Source organism: Notothenia rossii (genome assembly GCF_949606895.1).
Source record: "Notothenia rossii genome assembly, chromosome: 10".
NCBI classification, from domain to species: domain Eukaryota; kingdom Metazoa; phylum Chordata; class Actinopteri; order Perciformes; family Nototheniidae; genus Notothenia; species Notothenia rossii.
In genome coordinates, this window is record NC_136908.1 from 31788728 (window position 1) to 31814505 (window position 25778).

The 25778-nt window shown below is 39.1% G+C and overlaps 1 protein-coding gene and 1 long non-coding RNA gene across 11 annotated transcripts in view; one reads left to right on the top strand and one right to left on the bottom strand.

Moving 5' to 3' along the window:
- The window catches only part of LOC307023307 (semaphorin-6D-like), a 262682-nt gene that overhangs the window by 215850 nt on the left and 21054 nt on the right, over positions 1-25778 (top strand). For all 10 annotated transcript variants that reach the window (XM_079656498.1, XM_079656494.1, XM_079656502.1 and 7 more), the window contains 2 exons: positions 4357-4415; positions 4591-4644. In XM_079656498.1, coding sequence (XP_079512624.1) covers positions 4357-4415; positions 4591-4644 — 113 coding nt within the window. The remainder of the gene's footprint in view (positions 1-4356; positions 4416-4590; positions 4645-25778) is intronic.
- On the bottom strand, positions 9176-13991 carry LOC307023332. The gene is made up of 2 exons (XR_013803679.1): positions 12648-13991; positions 9176-9500 (listed from the first exon to the last, which is right to left on the bottom strand). It is a non-coding gene; the product is annotated as an uncharacterized lncRNA (long non-coding RNA).

Genomic DNA, 25778 nt, shown 5'->3' on the forward strand with positions numbered 1-25778 from the left:
TGCACAAATACCAGCCTGTCAGGACATCGAGTCCAATATTTCCCTAACAGGAAAAGAAAGTTAGCTAGCTTTAGGTCCTGGGTTCGTTTGTGCAGACAAAGAGATGGGACTTCAATGCTCCCCCCCTTCGCTGCTCTCTCCCCCCCCCCCTCCTTCTCTGCTCTGTTATGGATCAGTATCAACAGTCCTGCCAGTAACGTTACTATATTATCAATGCTACTTTAGTTATAGCCTGATATATGATAGCTAACTTTACAATGTTGTGATGTGACGTTAGCTAACATTCTGTAGCTAACGCCGATCACTCACCAAGATAGCTGCCCCTTCCCTGCTCTCTCTTTCCCCTCCAGTACAGCTCCGAAGATAGTGTGGAGTTGCATTAGGTAACGTTTATCAGGAAACCGTATTACATCTCTCTCCCCCCCTTCGCTGCTCTCTCTCTCCCCTCCGGTACAGCACAGTAACGTAGTGTGGATTTGCATTAGGTAACGCGAGATACGGCTGATACTTGCGCATTAGTTTCTGTTATGGATCAGTATCAACAGTCCTGCCAGTAACGTTACTATATTATCAATGCTACTTTAGTTATAGACTGATATATGATAGCTAACTTTACGATGTTGTGATGTGACGTTAGCTAACATTCTGTAGCTAACGCCGATAACTAACCAAGATAGCTGCCCAGTTCTCCACTGGTTCTCCTCACACCACAGCTCAATTTCTCTCCGATGGCCGTTATTTTTTCTAATCCTTGGCTGCTCCTGGTGTCTTGGACGCCTAGCATGCTCATAATTATAAGGTTGTGGTCCGTCATATGCATTCGAATATACACGTTCAACTTCTTCTGTGTCTTCTGTGTCGAAACTAGCATTGGGATCCATGTTTATTAATACGTTACACCGGCCGCTCTCCCCCTTGTTTCCCCTTTGTTACGTCACACGCGGGAGGTCACGTGGGGAGGCTGTTTTGATGCGGAAGTAAAAATGTCTTACAAAAACGACGCCAGATGTCACTGTAGTGTATATTTATGTATATGTTTTTGAAAATCTAGTGTATACATCATTTTCCTACACATTTATTCACAGGTGTCTTTAACCTGGAAGTTGCTCTTTAAAGGACAAATTTGCCTCATCGGACTTGGGCACATTTTATCGGTATCTTTTGCCAGGATACCCCAAATTGGCAGCACTGGCAGCAAATGTTTTGAGCATTTTTGGGACTTTGTGAACAGGTTTTCTCTGTAATGAACATTACTAAAACAAAGCTGCGCTCAAGACTCACACACAAGTGCCTGAATGAAATATTTAAATTGGCTGCTAGTCAGGATTTAAAGCCTGATATTGATGCCCTTGTGAGGGCTAAAAGATGTCAAGTTTCAGGAGAAAATTAATCAGTGAGTTGACCTCAGTTCTGTGAAAATAAGAACCTACTGAAATATTTGAACATTTTATATAATGATGTCACTGAACATTGTGTATTATAATGTCAATCAGCAGCTTCATTAGGCAAACAATTGTTTGATTTGATGTGACACTGTGGCTACACTGCCCCAACCTTTTTTTCAATATACTGTAGAAATTATATATTTTCAAGGTAAGGGAGGAAACTTAAACTCCTCACTTAATAGCTCCCACGTTTTTATTTGTATTTTGTGGTGAGTCAGTTCAGGTGGAAACTGTGATCTGTGATGTGTGTAGGACTTGAAATTGCACTTGTTTGTCTTAATACATTTAAGTTTGTTCATAACGTTTTGCGTCTCATTACATGTGGACATTTTCCAAATGTACTTGTAGCCTACTTATTTGCACTTAAACAGAAATATTGTCGTTATATAGGGCCTGTGGGTTATTATGCTAGGATTTTACTGGTCCGGCCCACTTTAGATCAAAGTGAGCAGTTTGTGGCCCCTTAACTGAAATGAGTTTGCCCCCCTGATTTAAGGCGATGTCAGAGGCCAAAACAGATTTATTTAGCCATGTTGCTGATAAAACAATGACGTCAGCATCAGTCGAGCTTGCCCAAATGCGGACAAAATCTAGTTTACCTAACAGACTGCGCACATTGAAATGAATGAAACCCAACCCATACCTAGCTTTAAAATCAGCAGGAGTAGCAATCTGACTACTACTACTGGGCGGACCAGGGTTAGGTTGTACATTTCCTGACAGTAATAGCAACAAAAAAAACAGGCATCTTTTCCTCTTAATCGACACACATACATTGTCATCTACTTTAGAAACACCGGAAAAGTCTGCGAGAGTGTGATTTGAGCTTAAAAAGCAGTCCTGAAGAACCATCATCGCAGGAAAACAAAAAAGACAAACATATTTTGTCGAGCAGATTGTCTGTGACAAGGCAACCGGTAATTGTTTATGTAACACATCCGAACCTTTGCAGGGGATGCCCACTGCGGGTGGCAGAACAGACCTGAATCCAGTAGACTTCTCAGAATGACATGAGATCTTCTCATAGTCCAAAACAGTTAACAGACACAGCAGAATCCCGATATGGGCCATTTTCCCAGACCAGCACACAGTATCCGCGATGTTTCAAATCAGCACAGCAGCAAAGGACAGGCGAAAGCAGCAGCGTGGAAGCACTCCGGTCCCGCCGTGGTGAAAGGTCTCCTCAGCAAGCAGCACACGACACCGCAGCACACGACAGGTGGGAGCAGGCCTCCGCAACAGCAGAACCAGGACAGGTGGAAAGCAGGCCCCAGCCTATATGATATATAAGCCACCATATGATGTATTGGTGTGAAAATTGAGACATTTGGACAATGTCAAATATTTATAAACGTCGCAGGGATTGCAAACTTGGTATAGTGACAGTCGGTACCCGTTGTAGCACACCCACAAAGTTTGAGGGCCAGGCACATTTTTTCACAAGTGCAGCAAATAAATTACACGGTCTGCTTGAAAATGTGTATATTGCATTTTTTGTCACTTTCATAATTCTCCTGCCACTGAGGAATTATGAGGAATCGTGAGGAGCAAACTAACACAACCATGTGTACTCATGTTTAAAAAAATACCACTAACAATTGTTTAAAAGAAGCTAAAGGAATTTATTGAGCAGAAATGTTCTACAATGAACTCTAAAAAATTCTGGGACATTAGCTAAAGTCCAATAGTCTAATAATACCATTAACCCTGATGACCCATGCAAAAAGCACAAATTAATGACTTTTACTTGAGATTTGAAATTGAGGGATTCCCTTCTGAATGGACAGATGTTTAAGAGTCCGTCCAATCACTTTTTAAGCATACCTAATCTAAGAAGGCCCCAGGGCCAGATGGAATATCTGCATTTCTCCTCAAAACCCTTGCAGAAGAACCGACATCACCATGGTGCCCCGTGCAAAAAATCTGTGGACCTGCACACTGTGATGGAAACTTCTGGAGTAATGGAGACAAAACACAGGGAGAGCTGGAAATTGATGGCAAACACTGAAGGTTTATTAAGAAGTTACGGCCGGAGAATTTGACAAGACGTGCTGTGCCAAGAGGTGACAGCTGCAGCCAACCAATTCTGAAGATCTCTTCTGCAGTTTGAGTTTTTAACCAGTTCAGAGTGTAATAAATAATCAACATTCTTCATCAGCGAGACAAAATGGACCCTGAATATAACTAGAGCTGTCGTCCATAGAAAAGAATGTGCGCCAGGGAACCTACGTTCCAGGAAAGAAGGGCCTCTAGGTGTCTCTGAACAATAAACTACCTCATGGCAGCTTGTGCTCAAAAACTGGCATCAACAATGATCCCAAGCTGCCCCTCCTTAAGAGAGATAGCAGAAATACCCGAGGCCGTAGACCTATGCCATTGGAAAGGAGACAGTGAAAGGAGAAAATAATTAACTGTGTCAAAGGTTAAATACCTAAGCAAATTATTCCCCAACACACACCATCCCCTCTAAATATCTATAATAATACTGTCCTTAAAAAAGTGAGAAAGATGTTAGGCCTGCTGCACTGATATCAATTCTAATCAAATGCTTTGAGATGTGTCACTGCTTTAGCTATCTTCATTAAAGTTTGCATACAGCTTACATATGGGAAACAGTTACGCCGGTTACTACTGTATTAATATGCATGCTAGTAGATCAGTCCTATTGTCTACAATTGAGATGAGTTTTAGTGTAGAATTTCTTGTCTTCTGGAATTTAAGAACACATTTTGTTGTCACATTTATACATTATTACAAAGATGTTTCTATAATACCAAACAAAATCTAAACTATCTTAAAATGTGAAAAGAAAGCACTTCAGAATTTGGAAATGTTCTGAAATTAGGCCTCATGTTTTTATTAATTCCTCTCTTTCTTTCTCCTTTCTCTTTCTCTGTGTGTCTCTGTGCAGGGCCGGGTTTGAACAGGATATTGAAGGTGACCACTTGTTTCATCAGGACAGCTGTCATGGTGAGATAAACTCATTCTACAGCCACAGGACTGACAATAGCAGTTGTAATATGAGAGTTGCACACTGTAAAGTCAGGATATAAACCTGACAGTAAATAAGATTGGAAGAATTTGATAGACATAAATGTACTTTTTGCTGCATCATTTGACTGCTGTGTTGTTTTTGTCTGTGCAGTTAATGTGTTGGCAACTGTACGGAACCAGGAGTCTGCGGCCGACTCAGCCTATGGTAAAAACTTTTTCTTCAATTTCATGAGCAGAGTCGTAGGAAAGATACAGAGATCTGTGTGCAGAGTGGTGGAGGTGACGGGACAGCACTACTACTGGGAATGCTGTTTGATTATTGGCAGTAACTTAACATGACTGAAGGCCAACATGACCCTGTAAGATAAATAAGACATCTGAAAGTAAAAACAGCAACGTACAAGAAAAACGAATCCACAGATTTAATAGAATCTACATAAGAAGTAAAAACAGCGCAGCATGGTCAACTCAGATCCTTTACAAAGTGCAAATACTATGGTTTTAAAATACTCAACTAAAAGTAAAAACCTGATTTAAAAATGTGACTTAAGTAAAAGTACAAAAGTATTCAAATCTAAATGTACTTTAGGTACAAAAAGTACAAGTAATCGTTCTGCGCAGTGGCCCATTTCAGAACTATATAAAGTTCAGAAGAAGTTATTTAATTATCAAACGTTAAAGTACTCGTTATGCAAAATGTATTATTATAGTTGTAATTTCTTCCAGTTTTTATAAATGAAAGAGCAATTTAGTGCTGTAGTTGGCCAAATTCAGATACTGGAAATACTGTTTGGTGTACAGTATTGCATTTCACCATATCAGCATATCAGGTGTTATTACATATACAAACTGTAAACTGACTGAGTGTTAAATAAGTGTAGTGGAGTAAAAGTACAATATTGGCCTCTGAAATGTAGTGGAGAATATAATTTTTGATTAAATGTACTTAGTTACTTCCCACCACTGCTCAGCACCCTATATGTTCACCAGCTGCTCGCTGTCTGTGTCTTTATGTGTGTAGTGGTGTTTTACAGTACTCTATGAGAGCAGTAAACTTCCCTGGAGGAGAAACCCTGTGTCGTTGGGAGACTATATGGTAATTAGGGCAGCTTCAGGACCCACAATCCCTAACCCCCTCTCTTGATCCCCAGTTATACCAATGAACTCAATGCAAATGTAATATCAAACATAGCCAAACACTAATATCACAGCACTGATATCACCACATCAGCAGAGCATATGTCATATTTCAATATCAATCAAAACCACATCAACCAAATTGACCAATATGAAACTACAGTTTAACCTTAGCAGGGTTTCTATTTCCCTTAAACAATTTCAAGTTCAAATGATCAAATACTGTCAGCCTTTTCCAAGGAAGGGTGTTCTTACCTTACTCTAAGACCAAGCAGATACCTCCAGAGACCACCAGAGAGACCAGGAATTGGGTCAAAATATACAAAGTAAAAACAGGTTTTATTAAGTTTTTATCAAAAATAGAGGATTTACAAGAATCCAAAAAATATATCTTTCCACCGCGTTATGCTGGAGCGGCTGCCGTTACCTTTATGACATTGTTTGGCTGGGAACTGTTCCCATAGTGATGTCTTTGCTGCAAATGGTTATTTAATGCACAGACATGAATTATGTGTGTGTTCTGTCTGTTTGTCACTTTTGCATTACTTATTTTAATGTGGGTGCTCCCTGATTAAGTTTATTCTGCTGCTGGGCTCAAGTGTCAAGATTTCGAACAATCAAAATAGGTTTCATGTTTCTAAAGCTGAGAATCATCGCTTATATTACAGAAATCTTCTTAGAAGACCTTTCGGCACTTCCGGTTTTGTGAGCGACGTGATGGCTGCTTAAAGAACGTGCTCCCGACATTCTGGGATAAAAGTTACTGTAGTGGCTTTTTGTCAACAACAATAAAACTTCAAAAGGCCACTGAGGCACCAGGTATAGTGGATCTTACGCAGATCATGAGTTGGTAATGAGTCCATTGTCCAGACAAGGCATCAACGTTTTTGTGGTATTTATTAGCTTCACCTTGGCAAGAACAATACAGCAAAAGGTGTTGAAATGTTGAACTCAGCCCTGATACTGGTAAAAAACCATAGACCTTCCCGGTGCCCACTGAATGCTGTTGTGCCCTTATTGACTTAAATAAACCTAGCTGTGTGCCCAAATTGACCCATCACCTTCAAAATAAAAGCATTTTAGCTGGAACACAACTTAAAGGTCACATGTCATGGCCATTTCCACTGATCATAATTCCATTGTTGAGGTAGACTAAAATAGAAAAATACTGTGCAATTTTCCAAACTCACATTGGTTTCGCATACAGCATCTCTGTAAAGTATGTGTATTCAGCAGTATTCACTTTCTCCACTAAACGGCTAGCTGCAGCTTTTATGTGATTTTATTTTATGCTGTGAAATTGCGGGAAGTTGCAAAATATGCGGAAAGTTGCAAAAAAGAATAGATTTTTTTAAAAATATTGGGCTGTCTTATTTATTCTCCCTCACACACAACCTGTCACTAACGTTAAACCCAAGCGGCAAACTCTGTGGAAGAGCCGGGACGCCAATACGGAAGTGGCACACACTGCAGTTCATATATTTGCCGATAGGGACTGACTGCAGAAAGGAGCAATTTCCATAGACCCCCATGTTAAAATGCCCAACTTTACAGCAGAAAAAAACATGTTTCTACCCATGGATGCAATAAATATTATTATGAATATAGTTAGATTCCACCTTCATGATTATGGATCTGTGAGTGAATTGTTTTCTAACACGACCCTTTTATTTATATTAGGTCTTAAAGTTTTTGCATAAATTAGGGCGTGGTCACATTGAGTGACGGCTCTGTGAAGTGACTGCCGCTGTTAGCTTCTTGTCTCTGCTAGCTGCTCCGTGAAGCAACACTCTGCCTGTTCAGCTCATCCAGGAAAACACAACTTGCCCCCGGCCGTGTTTGTTTGTTCTTCATGCTTATATATCGGACTATTGTGACTCGCTCTGCGGTTGAAACAGACGGTGCATGAATGTGGTTTTGCGGTAAGTGAAATTCGAGTACTTATTTATGTGTTAATGATTTTAATCAGCTACGTAATTAATGTTACGACTTGGGTTAGCGTGTAAGCGAGTGGTAGCTACATCGGTGCTAACGATGCTAATAGTAGCCTCCAAGTTAAAATCATAGACTATATTTATAAAGGTTAAAACGAAATAGACAAGTGTTAAGTGGGATAATACTGTACAACAAACGGCTTCTGTTTGAGGTTGATAAAATAAGGTCATCCTTGTAACTTAGAGAGGTGATTATTATTTAGGTCGGAACTGTATGCATCGCTAAGGTTAATTTAAATTGGCTATGCTCAAGTATGTAGACAAGCTAATGTCGAAGTAGTGTATGTGAAATCAACCTCACAACAAGATGTGTGTATATTACAATTATTAATGTCATATTTCAAGATGATTACTTAGATATTACAATATGGTTTGTTGATCTGGAGTTCGTTATTGAGCTTACACGGTAACGTCACAGTCATCTGAAGAACAAACCCAAACCTTGTTGTTTTTATGAATTGCATTACCAAATTGGTATCAAATAAACAGTAAGCATTGGTAACACAACTTCCAAAGTTACAGTAAAATAAAAAGGACCCTGACTCGGACAATACACAATCCAACATGTTCAACAGAAGAGAATCAGTTATATTGTTTGTACACATGGTAATTTACATATCTATATATCTGTTTGTTTAAGGTGTCCAGGTGATGCAGACAGGCTGGACCAGAGAGTGAGAGACATAACTGGACTCCTCACAGCAGTGAACTTCAGCACAGGTACAAATACTATTTTTTTCATACTGTACAAAGAATCAAGAAAGTATTGACTTTAATACACTGGTATACATTCCATTAAACAATACTAGATCACCTACACATCAGTGAAGTTGAGGGTTTTTTCTGTGCAAAAAGTTACATTTAGATGTTAACAAGCAATATGCTTTTGTCAGCTTTCTAATTTAATGTATTAAAGGCAAAGATATTTAACACAGTGAGAACTGCTACTATTTATCTCTCAATATTGTCTGTAAAAAACGTGGTAAAAGTTATTCTTTCAGTGAGACAACAGAGCAAGCTTCTACAGTTGCACTAAGTTTTGATAACAGTTCAATATTATTTTGATAATAACATATATTTCAATGTTGATGAACTTCATACTTTTCATTCATAATCTGATTGTCTTTGTAGCTCACTGGTGAAATAAAAAAAACCCATTACAATTACAAAATAATTATATCTACAGCCCCTAAACACACAAACACACCGCTTTCATAAATAACACACTTGTTCTGCAATAATATGTTTTATGTTTCCTGTAATTTTTGTTAGGAAAGGACATGCCTGAAAGACACGACATTTTCTCCTTCTCTGAAGGTCAAGAAGAACATCCAAGAGGAAAATTAAAAGCTGATGCTATGAGATTTTAAGACCAGTACACTAAGAAACTACTTTTGTTGCAAAAACTGTCAGCTGATCGAATGCAGCTATTTCCACATCTACACTCCATCAGCTGATTATTTCTATTTGCCTCGCTTTATGAGCTTCACATCATTTGTGCCTTGTACCGCAGAGTTTGCAACATCACAAATAAATAGGGCCAAACTTCAGTCAGATGTGAATGTGTAATCTAACATTTTCAGTAAGAATAATGGACAAAAGGAGTGCAAATACAAATACAATTTATTGAAATGTGAACCAAAAGTTAATCAAATGTTTTAAATTAAACGCACATATGGACAGAGGGTGTAAACCTATTAAATGTATAAGTAAACACATTTAGTCAAATAAAGTGACAGATTAGGCCTGTGCAGTTGGTATCAGCTTTGCCCAGCATGGGCTCCTCCATCAGTCCCTCCCCCCAGTCCCCCTCGCAGAGGAAAGACCCTAAGTCCTCTCCAAACCAACAGACAGGACGTCCATCACACGGAGGTTTCTCCCTGAAGTCTCTGCAGCTTTCTGGACACCACGCTGTCTCAATCCGTCCACACTGAATATGAGAGGGGGAAAATGAAAATAACAAATGCTTTAGACCAGACCTGGGCACTGTACGGCCCCCGGGCCACATACGGCCCTTTGGTTGACTCTGACCGGCCCGTGTAAGGTTAATTGGAAATTACAAAATAAACGTATTTTCTAATTTTACCTCATGCATGGACTAAAGCTGCAATGCTTTTATTTTGAAGTTGTTTTTTATTCACGTACATAATGACGCAATACGTCAAATCAAGACGTGCGCGTTATTGGATAATTGTCACAAGACGACTTTAGCGCTCAAAAATGTCAGCTGATGCTAAAAAAAGAAAGGTAGATGCCGAATGTAGGGTTTTCAACAAAAATTGGACTGCTAAGTATTTATTGACTGAAGTCGGAGGTAAAGCCGTGTGTTTAGTTTGCGGGGAGCAGATCGCCGTGTTCAAGGACTACAATTTGAGTCGGCATTACGAGACGAAACACGCGGAGAAATACAAAAACTTGACTGATGCTGAAAGGGCGCGCACATCGAACGCTTTGCTAGCTAAGCTGCAAAAGCAGCAAGGCTTTTTTACCAAGCTTCACACATCCAAGGATGCAGCAACCAAGACCAGCTTCGTGATATCCCACAAAATAGCAAAACACAGTAAGCCATTCTCAGAGGGGGAGTTTGTCAAAGAGTGCTTAGTGGACTCTGCAGCACTAATATGCCCTGAAAAAAAAGAAGCCTTTGAGCAAGTCCCGCTGTCCAGGCGAACCGTGACGAGAAGGATCGAGGACATTGCGGGGAATCTGGAGCTTCAGCTGCAACATGAAGTGGCAAGTTTTGACTTTATCTCCTTGGCTTTGGACGAGAGCTGTGATGTCCGCGACACAGCGCAGTTACTCGTATTTGTCCGTGGGATAACGCCGGACTTCAAGATTACGGAGGAGCTGGCAGCAATGCGGCCGATGAAAGGGACGACGACAGGGAGCGATCTGTTCACGGAGGTAAATGCGTGCATGGACACGCTGGGACTGAAATGGGACAGACTGGCAGGTGTCACAACAGACGGTTGTCCAAATCTTACAGGTAAAAATGTTGGACTTTTGAAACGTATGCAAGATAAAGTGACTGAAATCGACGCAGATCAGACATTGGTATTTTTGCATTGTATTATACACCAACATGTGTTGTGCAAGTCAGTGCTAAAAATTCACCATGTTATTGATGTTGTTACTAAAATAGTAAACTTCATCAGGGCACGGGCATTGAATCACAGACAGTTTGTTGCACTTTTGGAGGAGCATGAGACTGAGCATAGTGACATCGGCTACCACACAGCTGTCAGATGGCTCAGCCTGGGCAAAGTGCTAAAAAGAGTTTGGGACCTGAAAGCAGAGATTCAAGAGTTTTGTGAGAAGAAAGGCAAAGACATCCCAGAGCTCTCAGACGAGGACTGGATGGCAGATTTTGCATTTGCTGTTGATGTGACTGCACTGATGAATGAACTGAACACCAAACTGCAAGGCAAGGGCCTTTTTGTTCATGAAATGCACAGCCTGGTGAAGGCTTTCATGAGAAAGATGCAGTTTCTTTCAAGCCAACTGGAGAGCAACACTCTCACTCACATGCAAACCCTGAAAGAAGTCACACCATCAGCTGATCACCTCCGCAGGTACTCATCCATGTTAGGAGCATTGCATGGTGAGTTTTCAAGGCGATTTGAAGATCTCCGAACAATCGAGGATGAAATGCTCATGATTTCCTCTCCCTTTACCTGCAGTATGGATAATGCACCCAGTGATGTTCAGCTGGAACTCATTGAACTGCAGTCTGATGCAGTACTGGCAGAGCGCTCTAAGTCAGGATCTCTGCTGGATTTCTACTCTTCTCTCGAGGAGGAGAACTTTCCAAACATGAGGAGACATGCTCAGAAGATGTTGGTTCTCTTTGGCTCTACCTACATATGTGAACAAACATTTTCAAAGATGAAGTTTATGAAATCCAGGTATAGATACTCTCTCACTGATGATCATCTGTCAGCTGTGCTTCGCATCTCCACCTCAGACATTCAACCTGACTTCGATGCACTCGTTAAAGCCCAGCAGAGACTAGATTTCTCTCACTGAACAAGAAAAAAGAACTTAAAAACACCAAATGAGGTGGTTAGACTACAAATGTAGGCATGTAAAGGAACCAACTAGCAGTGAACTGGGACACTTTCTTTGGAAGCCTTTTCTCAAAATCACAGTTCAGTGATGTTCAGTGACAGTTCAATATGATGTATCTTGCTGAATGTTTGGAGCACAAAGACAATGTTGTGATGTCTTAAGAATGCTAAGAACCTTTACACAACTTTCCAACAGTATATGAAACTCAAAATGTGTTTTGTAGTGAATGCGACTGAAAATGTTCACTAATATGAGTCAGAAATGGTGAAAAACCTTCACATTTTGTTTACCATTGTTTTGGGAAATTTGATTGAATAAATTACATTTTTTGTAAGGCAACCTCACTTTTTCATTGCTCAACTATAACATATACTCTTACCAGCTTGTCAAAACAATGCTATTTACTGCTTTTTATAAAGAAATACAATTAATATTATGCAGAATTGAGTTCAGCCTTTTGGCCCGGCCCTCCACAATATTTTTTGTTTCTCATGTGGCCCCATGGAAAGAATAATTGCCCACCCCTGCTGTAGACAATAAGAAACATAAAGTTGATTGTTGAGTTGCTCAGTTTTTTTAGATTGTCAATTCTATTACTGTATAACTAATATATCAGGTTAAGAGGCACATTCAAATAAAGATTGTTCTTTAAATACATGCTGTCTTTTGAATTGTTTGTCTAAAGTCAAGGATCTAGACCTGGTACTTAGTTTTAATGATAGTCTGGTTATTATGCTGTTTGGAGGAGGCCTCACAGGTAAGAGCACTAACTAGCTACCATCACATACCTTAGCTTGAATTAAATGTATTAAACGTATAATTAAGTGATATCAAAATATAAATAACTAATGTCATGCAAACATATTAATATTTGCTTGATTCCAATGTTGAATTTAGCACAATTGCATACAAACGTTAAGGGATTTTAAGATTCTGAAGTATTATGCTAAAAACTCAATGATTTAGATTATTATTTGTAGTTTTGCTGAATAGTTTCATGTCCGCTTACCTTAGAAAGGTAAAATACCACGGCAGTGTGCAGATGGGGAGCATGTTAGCTTAGCTTGGTAGCTTCAGCTAGCTCTGGAACTTTCAGCTCGGTGGCAGCAGGTCCCGCCTCGGCTCCGCCTCTTTGCCCTTATTTGGAGCAGGCTGGAGCAGGCGGGAGTTGAACTCTGACGTCACTGTCGAGCCGTTAGTGGCCGACTCCGCCTACTAAGGGCTTCTCGGCAACTCTGCAGAATCCTATGGGTGACGTCACGGACCCTACGTCCATTTATGTATACAGTCTATGGTTAAACCCCTTTCCTATTCAATTAAACACATTCAATGTTTATTTATTGTAAAAGCAATGGGGCTATTTTAATCACACACACACACACACACACACACACACACACACACACACACACACACACACACACACACACACACACACACACACACACACACACACACACACACACACACACACACACACACACACACACACACACACACACACACACACACACACACACACACACACACACACACACACTTCTCCGCCTCATTCTGTTTTCATTTACTCGTTCGTTATCTGGCCAGCTTCAATCTTGCAGGCTACTCACTTCGTTTCTTGTAACCCTCGAAAGGGTTTTGGAGGTTGATGCCTCGGTGAACGTGAGTTGTTTGGCTTTCTTGTCCGCAGCAGCAGAAAGCATTTTCGAATGTTTGAATGAATCAAAGTGGGTCGTCACCGTCGATTTTCACTAAGACGTATGCTCCAACACACAGTTGCACGGGGTGCAGAATAGTTTCCCCCCACTTTCGTGAAAGACATCGGGGTACTGCTTTGCCCGGTCTTTAGCAGAAATGTTCGTCGTGTGAGTTCCACACGTTCACTCTACGGTGTTGTTTACCTTCTGTGATGCGCGAGCTGATGACGTCACGTCATCATCATCACTACTTCACGTCAAGACGAGTTCACTTTTATTTTTCTCAACGTTGTGTGGAAAAATGCGGGGATTACGCAGACTTTTGATAAATATCAAATCGCGTTTTTCTGGAGGGTCTAGATAACACACAAGGGGACGGGTAATAACCGGAAAAGCATGACATGTGACCTTTAACTTAAATAATATGGCTGTAAATTAATTAATTCTACAAAACAAAAAATAACAAATAAATACATTAAATAAATGTGAAAAATACTGAATAGCTTCCACAGTTACCAACGGTTTATCTAAATAACTAGTGACATTTTAATACATATTACAAAAAAGGGCTCCAAAAAAGGCATATATATATATATATATATAACCTGGCCGACTTACCCAGTCTGCATTTCTTCTAGCACCACAAGATTCATAGTTTATAAAGTAGGCTACAATTCTGGGCCATTGATTGTGTCACTTCTCCAAACATTTACAGTAAAAATGCCTGTTTTTGTAGCCTTAAAATGGTGCAGGAAAAGGACTTTACATTGTATTATAATTAAAGACAGGGCTATTCAGTTAAGAGGAGAGAAAAAAGGAAAGAAAACTGTTATAATGGGTGATATAACATTAATGACATACCTCAATGACATACATGAGGTCCTTGGCACTCTAGAGCAGGGGTTCCCAAACTTTTCAGCCCACGACCCCCAAAATAACAGTGCCAGAGACTGGCGCACTCTCGCGGGAATATCTCCGCAATGGAGCGAGCTTAAATTTCACTTTCGATTGCATGATATAGCTTGTTTGTACCATTTTCAGGCGGTTTGTAATCTGTTCTAGAAAAACTATATATTTTTTTAGGATTTCAAGAAGCATATAGAACAAACAATGGAAGTATTTTATTAACATTTATCCATGCTGAAAGTAGATTTAGATGTGTTAGGAGTGAGATAGAGATTATTATCTATGCATCTGATGAAGCATTGCATGAAGTCTGTTGATGATCAGAGGCTGTTGTTGGGAATGCATAAACGTTTTTTTATTTTTGTTTTGTAGACAGACCATGCAGGCCTCAGAGAGTTAAACTTGGGCCTGCGACCATAGTTTTATTGTATTTTGTTTTGAAAATCCACAGCGGAGGTTTGTGTCGTACTACATGCGTTGTATTTTGCATATCTCTCAGGAGCCAACAATCTGTGAGTCTGTTGGCTCGGACATAAACTCGTGTTTAAAATAATACTACATAATAAATGTAGTCTACATTTCATAATAAGAGGTGTAAAACCTGAGAGGATTTTAAATCGCATTTGAACTAAATGCTTATACAATCTGTAGTTGTATTTTTATTGTTGATTTAATGTGTGAACGAGGCGATATAGAGAAGGTTAAGCTGTCATTATTAGGCTGTAATTTGTTATATACTGTTGGAATGGGTAAGCAGGCCTATTGTTTTTGGATATTTGTGGAGTTAGGTGGTCCATGAGTGTTTTATTGGTTAAGTGGTCCTTGGTATGAAAAAGTTTGAGAAACACTGCGCTAGTGGATTGTCAAAGGGGGAACCTCGTTGCGGGGAAATTATACAGATGGCTAGTCCGCCCCTGAAAATGTCTATGCAAACGTTATTATTAATAGTATATATTTTTTTTTAATTATAAAAAAAAGTAATTTTTTTTTTTAAATGATTTTTATTTTCCATTTTTATTTTGTAATCATCTCGCGACCCCCACTTTGGGAACCCCTGCTCTATAGCACATGTGTGAAACTAAAGGCCCGGGGGCCAAATCAGGACCTTGGTGGATTTAATTTCGGCCTGCAGGATAATTTCTAATCACTATTAGATCTGGCCCGCCGGTATATTGCACGCACACCTTCCCTCCATCCTGAGGGTCTCCTCAGCTCAGAGCCTGAGCCCAAACATTGATGAACTTGCACCCAAGATGAGATGCCAAGTATCTGGCTTAGTGTGCATCACAGAGCAGCACACTGAGTTTACATGGATGTTTCCTTCTGCATTTTGTTTCTTGAAACAACAGGGCATGTTTGGGTTTTTCTTTGAGGGAAATCGTTTTTTTTAAGCTTTTGTTGGCCTGTGGAAAAATGTAATCATAAGAAATATCGAGCCATAAGAAATGAATGCAACTGATTAATTAATGTTTAATGTTGTTTTTAATGGCAATAATTTAAGCTTTGTTTAATATGTGCAATAATTTCATTTCAATAAGTTCTGCAATAAACATTGAACCAGTCCGACCCTCGACTACTAACCATTTTTTTATTTTAGCCCACTGTGTATTTGAGTTTGACACCCCTGCTCTAGAGGGATCATTTTTTGATCATGGGACATCACCCTTACAGCATCAGGACAATGTCATATGGAGTCAGGCACTGGAAGTGTGCTGGAGGCGTTGACTGGGACTGATGGAAGGATGAGGCTGATGAGACTGAAGAATCTGCGAGATACGAACTAGCGGCTGAGAAATAATCATATATTAAAAGACAGCAGCATCATAAGAAGGCAACCATGTGACAGAGTGTGTCACTTTGCTGAAGGATATTTGTGACCAGCTATCCAGGCAAGACTCTAAAGACTTTCCAAGGTGTACAAATGCTGCTGCCGGCTGACTGGAAGTATTGCTGACATCATGTCTACCATATCCTCTTAAAATACATGCATTCTTGTACTCAGGGGGGGACATTGACAGAGGATTACTGGAAAAGTACACAGTAAGTACTTCTGGTAGCAGTTAAAATAATACAGAGTCCAACAGTGTCAATTTTATTAAGAACTTGTGGTAAAACATATTTGTATCAGGGCCGCCCCTCCCTACAGGCCGATCACGCTGACTGCGTGGGGCCTCACCTCGCGGAGGGAGCCTCATCCGAAGCGCAAATGCAGCGCACCTACAGTGCAAGCTGTAAGCAATTCTAGAACCCTGAAGGCAGGAGAGACTGAAAAGAGTCAAGAGAAGCTTATAAAAGTTAACAGCATTTAATTACACAAAAGATGCGGTGGTGTACAAAATGAAATGTGCGAGTGGAGGCGCTCTCCACATCCAACGACCGGTCAGTTCAGGTCAGGGGGTGGAAGAGATCAATTATTGGCTTGCTCTTCCTGTTGTCATCTGAGGTCTTCTCCTATTGGCCGGCGTCGTCGGGGGGCGGGTCCAATGCAATTCCTGCCTTTTTCTGTAGCTAAATTGCATCATTCTGGTGTCTGTGGTTATTTAAACATTCCCTGCTACACATTATTCAGCGTCAATAAATGAGTGCTAATCCCAGTGTGCTCAGTGTACAACATCACATGTCATTTCACCTTGGTTCAAGGTTTGAAATCGTATGATTCCGCCAGATGCTAAATGCTACCCGGAAGTGACGAATTTTCAGAATAAAAGTGTTAAGCTAATAGTGAGAACTTCCGGTTTTTCAGAATAAAACTGATTTAAATCAACATTGATTTTAATTTCTAACAAAGTGCGCCACACTACACGGATTGACCGTCCTCATCTGCGCTCTTATTTCGTAAGGTAACTTCCGGTAGCAGAATATGAAAAAATTGTAGTTTTTTTGTTTCTGTTTTCTAGTGATTTTATTTTTTGTTTTGAGAAGTAGACAATTTAAATCATCCCGTTTTTTAAGTTTAGTAAATCCCTTTTTGACCATGATAAAGAAAAAGGCCTTGTATTGCAATTACATTTTTTCAATTTTAAAAAGCAAATTAAATATCCAGTTGTTTTTTGTTTTTGAATATCCATTTGTGATAAGAAAATCCAATGACCAAAACATACACTGACCCCGCTGCCACACTTGGGTTGGTATTTTTCACTGATATTGTCCTTATCAGACTGTGAATGCAAGCTGTTAAAATAGCCACATACAATGTGAATGGTCTTGTAAATTCTATCAAGAGAAGTAAGATATTAACCGAACTAAAAAGAGATAAAGTTGGGTTGGCCTTCTTGCAGGAAACGCATCAATCGGATACAGAGCATGCTAAATTAAGAAGACTTTAAACATCAGTACTCATCATCATATGCGGCTGGCCACAGGAGGGGGGTGGCAATATTAGTTTTGGACCCACGTTTGAAAAGAAGGACACAGAGGGGGGGATATATATTAGTGAGAGGAAATCTAGGTGGTTCATTGATTCTTCTACTAAATATTTATGCTCCTCATAATTTGGATTTTTAAACATTTAATTTAATTAAAACATAAACTCAGGGGGTCCTAATCTGTGGGGAGGATCTAAACATAGGATTGAATCCTAAACGGGACTCTTCAAATGTGCATATTGAGCTGATAAACAAGAAAATCAATTTGGCAATGGAGGATATTGGTTTGGTAGATGTCTGGAGAGAAATAAATCCTTCAAAGAGGGACTATACTTTTTTTTCTAATCCACATTTGGCTCATGCAAGGGTTGAAATCTGGAGCAGGATCAAAGAAACACGTTATGGAGATTAAATACATATTCACTTAATAATAGAGGGACCAAATTAAGAAGGATATCACTGAGTACTTGGAACAAAATGATAATGGTTAAGTTTCCCCTCCAGTATTGTGGGATGCATGTAAAGCTGTGCTTCGAGGGAAGATAATTGGATACAGTGCTCGCTTAAAAAGAGCCAAGCAAAAAGACTTAGACAAGTTACAAGGAGAATTAAAACAATTGAAACTAAATAATAAATACTCAAATGATCAGATAATAAGAGGACTGCTCAAAAAGACAAAGAATGAAAGAAATTAGATGTACAAAAAAAGTTAATTTTCACAAAACAGAAATACTATGAAGGAGGAGGAAAAGCCATGATTAGCCTATAGGCTGAAAAAACAACAAGCAGAGAATTCAATTAATAAAATAAAAATCCTATTACTAATTCCATACAGTATAAACTAAAGAAATACAAAATATTTTTGAAGGATATTATCGAAAGCTACAGTATACTCCCAACCTCAAATTGATTGGGAGAAAAATGGAGGATTTCTTTAAGGGGATATATCTGCCTAAACTGACTGGTGAGCAGGGAAGTCAGACGGTAGTTGAAATAACAGAAATAAATGAGCTCAGCACATCTTGAATCAAATAAGGCTCCAGGCCCACATGGGTTTCCTTCGGAATGGTACGAGGTGATGGAAGATTCATTGGTACCTACCGGTCTACCTTTAACTGGGCATTGGAGAACATTATACCCCACTCCTGGAAGGAGGCAGTCATTTCACTTATTCCAAAAGAGGGAAAGGATAAAACTGAATTCAGTAATTTTAGACCAATTAGCGTGTTGAACCAGGATTATAAAATCTTTACCCATAAACTAGCCAAACAAATAGAGGGATTATTACCACAAATGATTAGCCTTGATCAGACAGGATTTGTACGAGAAAGACAAACGCAAGACAATATCAGAAGGACACTACATATAATTAGCCATGTCACTGAAAGTCATTTGGAAACAGTATTAGTTGGGCTAGATGCAGAAAAAGCATTTGATTGTGTAAATTGGACTTTCCTGTTTGGATTTACATTTGGATTTCACAATACCTTTATAAAAACTATACAGGCTCTATATGATAAACCCAGGGTGAGAATAAAATGGAGCCGTTTCAAATTCCTTTCCATTGGAACGCAACCCTGTCTCCTAAAAATTACGTTCCCACAGAGCTAAACTGCATTCTCAATTACGTTTAGGAAGAAACGTATTTTCTCCCACGTTACGTTTGTGGGATCCACTGGCTCAGAGGTTCGATAAAGATCGCCAACAAGAGAGGGCTAATTGGGCAGCCCTGTCTCGTTCCACAACCCTGTCTCCTAAAAATTACGTTCCCACAGAACTAAAGTGCATTCTCAATTACGTTTAGCTATGTATTTTCTCCCACGTTACGTTTGTTATGAACGTATCTCAAATATGTTTATTTTCTACATAATCTTCTAGAAACATATTTTTTCCCACGTTACGTTTGTTATGAACGTATCTTAAATACGTTTATTTTCTACATATCTTTGCCATTTATTGTCTTGCTTATAATAATGAGAATAGTCATTTATAAATATCATTTTAGAGCACACATTTGAAATCGAGAATCGGGCTCGATATATGGTTAAATTAAAATCAGTAGGCGAGGCTGTAATTTCGCCAGCTGTTACTCTCATGAGCGAGGCAGAAAATAATAGTTTTTAATAGTGTGGTTTATTGCACCTCAAACATTAAAACTAATCCATTGTTACGTGTTTCAGTACTTCCTCCAAGAAGAAAGGACAGTAAAAGAATAGCTCTGTGGCTTCAGATCGCCGTTCAAATGACAACGTTGGTTTCCCCAAAAGTGGGCGGGGCTGTAAAGTGACGTAGAATTTACTCTCATCTATTATTCAAAACTATTCTATTTATTCTAACGTGAATTACATGCCAGTGTTTTATCTTTTTATTAAGTGATTTCTTTTTGCATGTTTAACTGGGATTGTTTTCATGTTCGCTGATTGGATGTTTTAGCCGCAATGCACGTTGGAATATGGTGTTAATAAGATATGATATCAGAAAAAAAATGCAGAGTTTAGGATGGCCGAAGACACTACACTACCCATAATCCCCAGCTATCGTTTGGTACTATAGTACCATTGACAAACTCCGTGATTAATCTTCAAGCTCTGGGATTGGATGTTGGAGTGGCAGGGCACCTAGGTTAAGCCAAGCGTCAAGCTCTTTGAAATGGAACGAAATCACGGCAGACTATTGAAAACTGGACTCGAGCGCCCCTCCAGAACTACACATGCTGGCTATTGTGCTTGGCAACATGTTCTCTATGGCACGTCTCTACTGGGAATTCTAGTTTTAAAAGACGTTTTCGTTTTTCCCAAAATTAGAAGTGGACAGTATTAAACTGTATACAGCCCTGGAGGTTTAGGCTATAGGAAACACATTGGTGTGTACAAATGTAAAACATGTAATTACTAAATGGGTGAAAATCGCTTGTATCCATAATGGGCAGCCTTAATATATACCCACATGACAGCTCATTGTTACTTTGTAATTCTACTCCACTACAATTCAGAGGTTAACCTGGTATTTTTACTCCACTACATTTATTTTAGTTACTTTGCAGATTCTGATTAATGATGTGAAATATAAACAACCCTTAAAGAAGACTTTAGTTACACCTGAGTAAAATTCAGGGAAAGGTGATTGTCAAGTGCCAACAATCAGGAGAGATATTTGATTGTTGGTGCTTGAGAAGACTAAACATTTATCTGCAGATCTCTATAAAGTATATTAATTACTCGTTATTCTCTACTAATAGTTAATTAAAAACTGTATATAATTGCTATTTTGCACATCCCTTTCAAGATTTCAAGATTTTCTAAGGTTTGTTGACATACAAAACGACAGTATAGTTATGCAATGAATAAAGAACTTGGGTCACAGGTTCCTTAACAGTGTATTGCAAGACATCTATCAATATGTGTGTATACCTCAACCATTACATTTTCAAATTCTGCACATTTCTTATTCTATCTACATACATAAGAGTATAAATAATGTGTATAATATCAGTTAAAATACAGATGTAGCACTGAATTTCAGACTCCAGCTTACAGCTTCCTGCCTACGGCCTGCCAAAGACCAGTATAGAGGAATGTTAAGCCCTCCCACTATTTTCCAAGAGGGCGTTGCCAGATTTTCAATTTCAGGTTTTAACCAGGAGATGGCGCTTCATTCACAAATACAGAAAGACAAGTTTCATGGACTTTCAGTTGTGTTTTGAAGAGCATTTGAACACATCAATATTTTAGATCAACTAAAGTATATCTAATCTTGTCATTCAATAATATATAGTCTTTATATATTAAATAATCATAATTATAATGTAAATGTTTACATTACACTTCTTTATTTGTTATGCTCATACTTTAACCTTTACAATCGTTTGCTTTAATATGCAGTATATTTTTGTGTTTGCTTCCTCCTGCTCCCTTTCGGACACATACTGTATGATTTATTATTATTATTAATATGAAGATATTATTAAGATAAGATAAGATGTTACTTTATTGATTGAACATTTTAGTTTAGAATGTGCTGTCCCACGGTAATTCAGAAGGCTCACAGGTCACATTCCGACCATTATTTAAAACAATAGGTGCTTTCACACCTTCTACAGTTTGATTTGTATAGAGGGAGCTCTGTCAGTTTTCGAATTACCCATTTGCTTTCGGGGAGCCCTATTTTTCAGAGCACATCCTGCTACTAAATATGTCACACGTACGCTCTGTTGACTGGCGCAGCAGCGCGGATGCGATCAATTGCTATAAAAACACTCTTCTACTAATACAGACGGTGTCACTATGCCGGCGGATGTGGCCGTTGTTGAAGCCTCTTCAGGTTCCGCATCGGCAGGCCTCTCCCTCGGTGTGGAGCTGTCAAACTCGACCCTAACGCCGCTTACAGCCGGCAAACTAAAAGTTGTTTTCCGTTCACGTTGTCATTTTTAGACTCCTTCGCTTCTTTGCTTGTGAATCCAAAAGCTGTGACGCTTGGCTGTTTTCGTTTTGCCATATTTTTTTATTACACAGCCAGAGTTAAAAAAATATCAATATGAACATTTCAAATATCGCGCCGGCATCACCGCCATAACCATAGCAACGTAAGTAAGAATGCAGCGCCGCCACGTACAGATGGCAACACCCAGACATATTCACAAATATAAAACAAATATTCAGAAACTGTAATGAACAATAACTATTATTTATTTCAAGAACTGTTATTTACAGAAACTCAACATTTCTAATCTGTGTGACACAAATATGCACGATTGTTTTGGGCTCCCCCTATTTATCTCAAAGTCAGCCATCAAGGGAGCTCCCTCCCTCTTCGGGGGAGCCAAGCTCCCCCTAGCTCCCCCCCATTTCGAACAGTGTCTGTGGCTGAATGGCCAGCGATTAGGTGCGGCGCATTTATCATAGGTGATCAGAGCTAACTGCCTGCCGTCAGATTTCATTTAAAAAACAGATCTGATTTTAAGACTATTTCTGCTCTCATAAAGAATGATAAGAATAAGAATAATGCGTATTGAACTGGTTTCATTAATTAGTGAGTTTATTTAACACTAGAACCGCCAATCGGGTCAATTTGTGTGATGTGTGTGCAATGTAACTTTTTTTCAATAAAATATTAAAGTCTCCCAGTCCGTGACTTTTCCTGAAAGTGTGTTATGTAGCACCCTATGTTGTTAAAAATTGCATTCTAATAGCGGGATTTGACGGGTTTAGGTAGGCCTATACAAAAACCTCTGGCGGTTCTAGTGTTAAGGTAATTAGGTACAGTAGAAGCTCTTTTTTATCAGTAACGAATTTAGCAGTTGAACATAAAAGTCAACCAACTGAGGGTCACTTGCAATGACAGTGTTGTGTCTAACTGTAAGCTTGTCACTCAGAGTAACCTACCGTTAATTTAGCTGCTGGAGAAGAAAGATCAAGGGGGGAGGGGGGGAGAGAGCTGTGGTTGATGGGCCATTAGTTGTGTAAATACACAGCTGAGAGCTGCCGTTTCATTCAGACTGTTTAAAAAACTGTAACAACGGACTATTTTTCTTAGCGGATGCATGTCAATTTAAATCAATACATACAACTATTTTTTAAATCAATACATACAACTATTTTTTAAATCAATAAAAACATTTTCTAAATCCATAAAAGCATTTCAATTAATATTGGGAGTCATGTCGTTACTTTGTTGAGAATGTGGCCGTGTAATAAGCGGGATAATTTGCAGCGACTTGTTCCTTATGGGGAAAATAACACCCGTCATGTGTGTGTAGAGGCGTGTGTGGTTAAAACACTTTCATGAAGTGAAGGAATTTCCTTCTATAAAACAGCTGTGGGCAGCAGTGAGTGTCACGGACATGAATTCATAGATCAAGGCAGACTGGTGCACACTCTCCTGTCCTGCCAGGCGACACGCCCGTTCTAAGCCGTGTCCCTCACTCCTCACATCCCAAGCATCCCCACAAGTGTATTATGTTGTTACATCGTTTCAGATGTTATGTTTCAGTTGTGCTCTGTCTATGTTCAGTGATGCAAACTTGTCACCTTTCGGCGAAATTCGCCGTTTTGAATCCAAAATAAGTCGTTTGTGTGATTCATGTAGAGCTGCAATACAAATATTTTTGGGGTATGGGGGGGGCTGGGACCCGGAGTAATCTGCGGCTGTGAGCTGTTATGTGCCATCATGACACGCATGGTGTTCTTTTTTTATATATTATAAAGAAGTACGAGCTGTGTGCTCGAGTCTTCCTGCCTGTCGGCTCTGCTCATGGATGTATAATAAGGCTCTGCTGCTCCGAGATGATGGTCTAGCTTCAGCAGCTACATTACCTACGGGTGCGTTCGTTAATATTAACTGTGCGTCCGGAGTCACTGTGGCACAGACTGGACCGCTGGTGAACAGCTGTTAGAACGGGCTGTTCAGGTGTTCAGAGCAGAGCTCCCTGTCAGAGCGGCAGAGCGTGATGTGAACTGAAAAGTTTTCCTGTGGCAATATTATTTAAGGAATTGTTGAGCTAGCTAGCTAGCATACATTGTCACTATCTGCTAACGTTAGCTTTAGCCTTCTATTTCTAATAGTTTTTTTCATAGGCTATAAACAGAGGTGGTATAAGTGTATATATATTGTACTTGAGTAAAAGTAGAAGTACTCAGATCTTGTACTTGAGTAAAAGTAGAAGTACTGAGGTCTTGTACTTGAGTAAAGGTAGAAGTACTCAGATCTTGTACTTGAGTAAAAGTAGAAGCACACAGATCTTGTACTAGAGTAAAAGTAGAAGTACTCAAATCTTGTACTTGAGTAAAAGTAGAAGCACACAGATCTTGTACTAGAGTAAAAGTAGAAATACTCAAATCTTGTACTTGAGTAAAAGTAGAAGCACTCAGGTCTTGTACTTGAGTAAAAGTAGAAGCACACAGATCTTGTACTAGAGTAAAGGTAGAAGTACTCAGGTCTTGTACTTGAGTAAAAGTAGAAGTACTCAGATCTTGTACTTGAGTAAAAGTAATAGTCCCAGAGTGTAGGAATACTCTGTTACAGTAAAAGTCCTGCATTCAAAATGTTCCTCAAGTAAAAGTAGAAAAGTATTATCATCAAAATATAGTGAAAGTAGCGACAGTAAAAGTAGTCATTGTGCAGATTGGTCCATTTCAGAATAATAGATATGATATGTTTTATAATGATTGATCACTAAAGTCTGATTCAACACTTGATTATATTTCACATCATTCATCCACATCTGTAAAGTAACTAAAGGTATTAAATACATGTAGTGGAGTCAAAGTACAGCATGTACCTCTGAACTGTAGTGGAGTAGAAGAACAAAGTAGCAAAACATTGAAATACTTAAATAAAGTACAAGTATCTCAAAATTGTGCCCAAGTATAGTACTTGTTGAGTTTATGAACTTAGTTACTTTACACCAGGGCTATTCAAGTACACATTCAGTTGGGCCAGATTTTATAACTTCAAAATTCAGCTGGGCCAGACATTCAGCGGCCTGTAAAAAGCGGGTAGTGACACATTTTAAACCAACACATATTACTGCGATGAAAAACATGCAATTTTTATTCATTGTTCATCTAACAAAGGTAGGTCAAAAAGTGCATAAAAACACAACAAATTAGCATTAATTTAACACAGTCTGAAAAAAAAGTGCACAGTTGTAGCATTACATTTGTTTGCTTTAGAAGTCAAATATGCAGGTTATTTTTTTTGAACCAGGCACATCACAAAGTGCATTTACTGAATACAATAATAGCAGTCTTAATAAATGCGCTCACATACAAAAAAAACAGCTAAAGAGCTCCAATGCAACACAAAGAGGTAGTACTGTAGCAATATTTTTTCACCTTTCAAGTAATAACAAAACAATCATACGTTTTGGTCACATTTGTCCCAGACACATTACAAAGTGCACTTAAATGAATACAGAAAGAACTGTCAAACACTTCAGTGCACAAACCCATAACAAGGGATACGGGTAACTATATGAATGAATACTACACTACACATCTACTATAGTAAACTTATGCTTACTATCACCTCATTTGTGATTTGTCATCGCTGACTTTCTCAATGGGAGAAGGGACATTTTTAGTTTTGAACAAGAGCAGTGATTTTTGGCTCATAGGATGTCAATGCAATCCTAAGACATTGGTGAAGAGTGCTGTCAGTCAGGGAGCAGCGAGT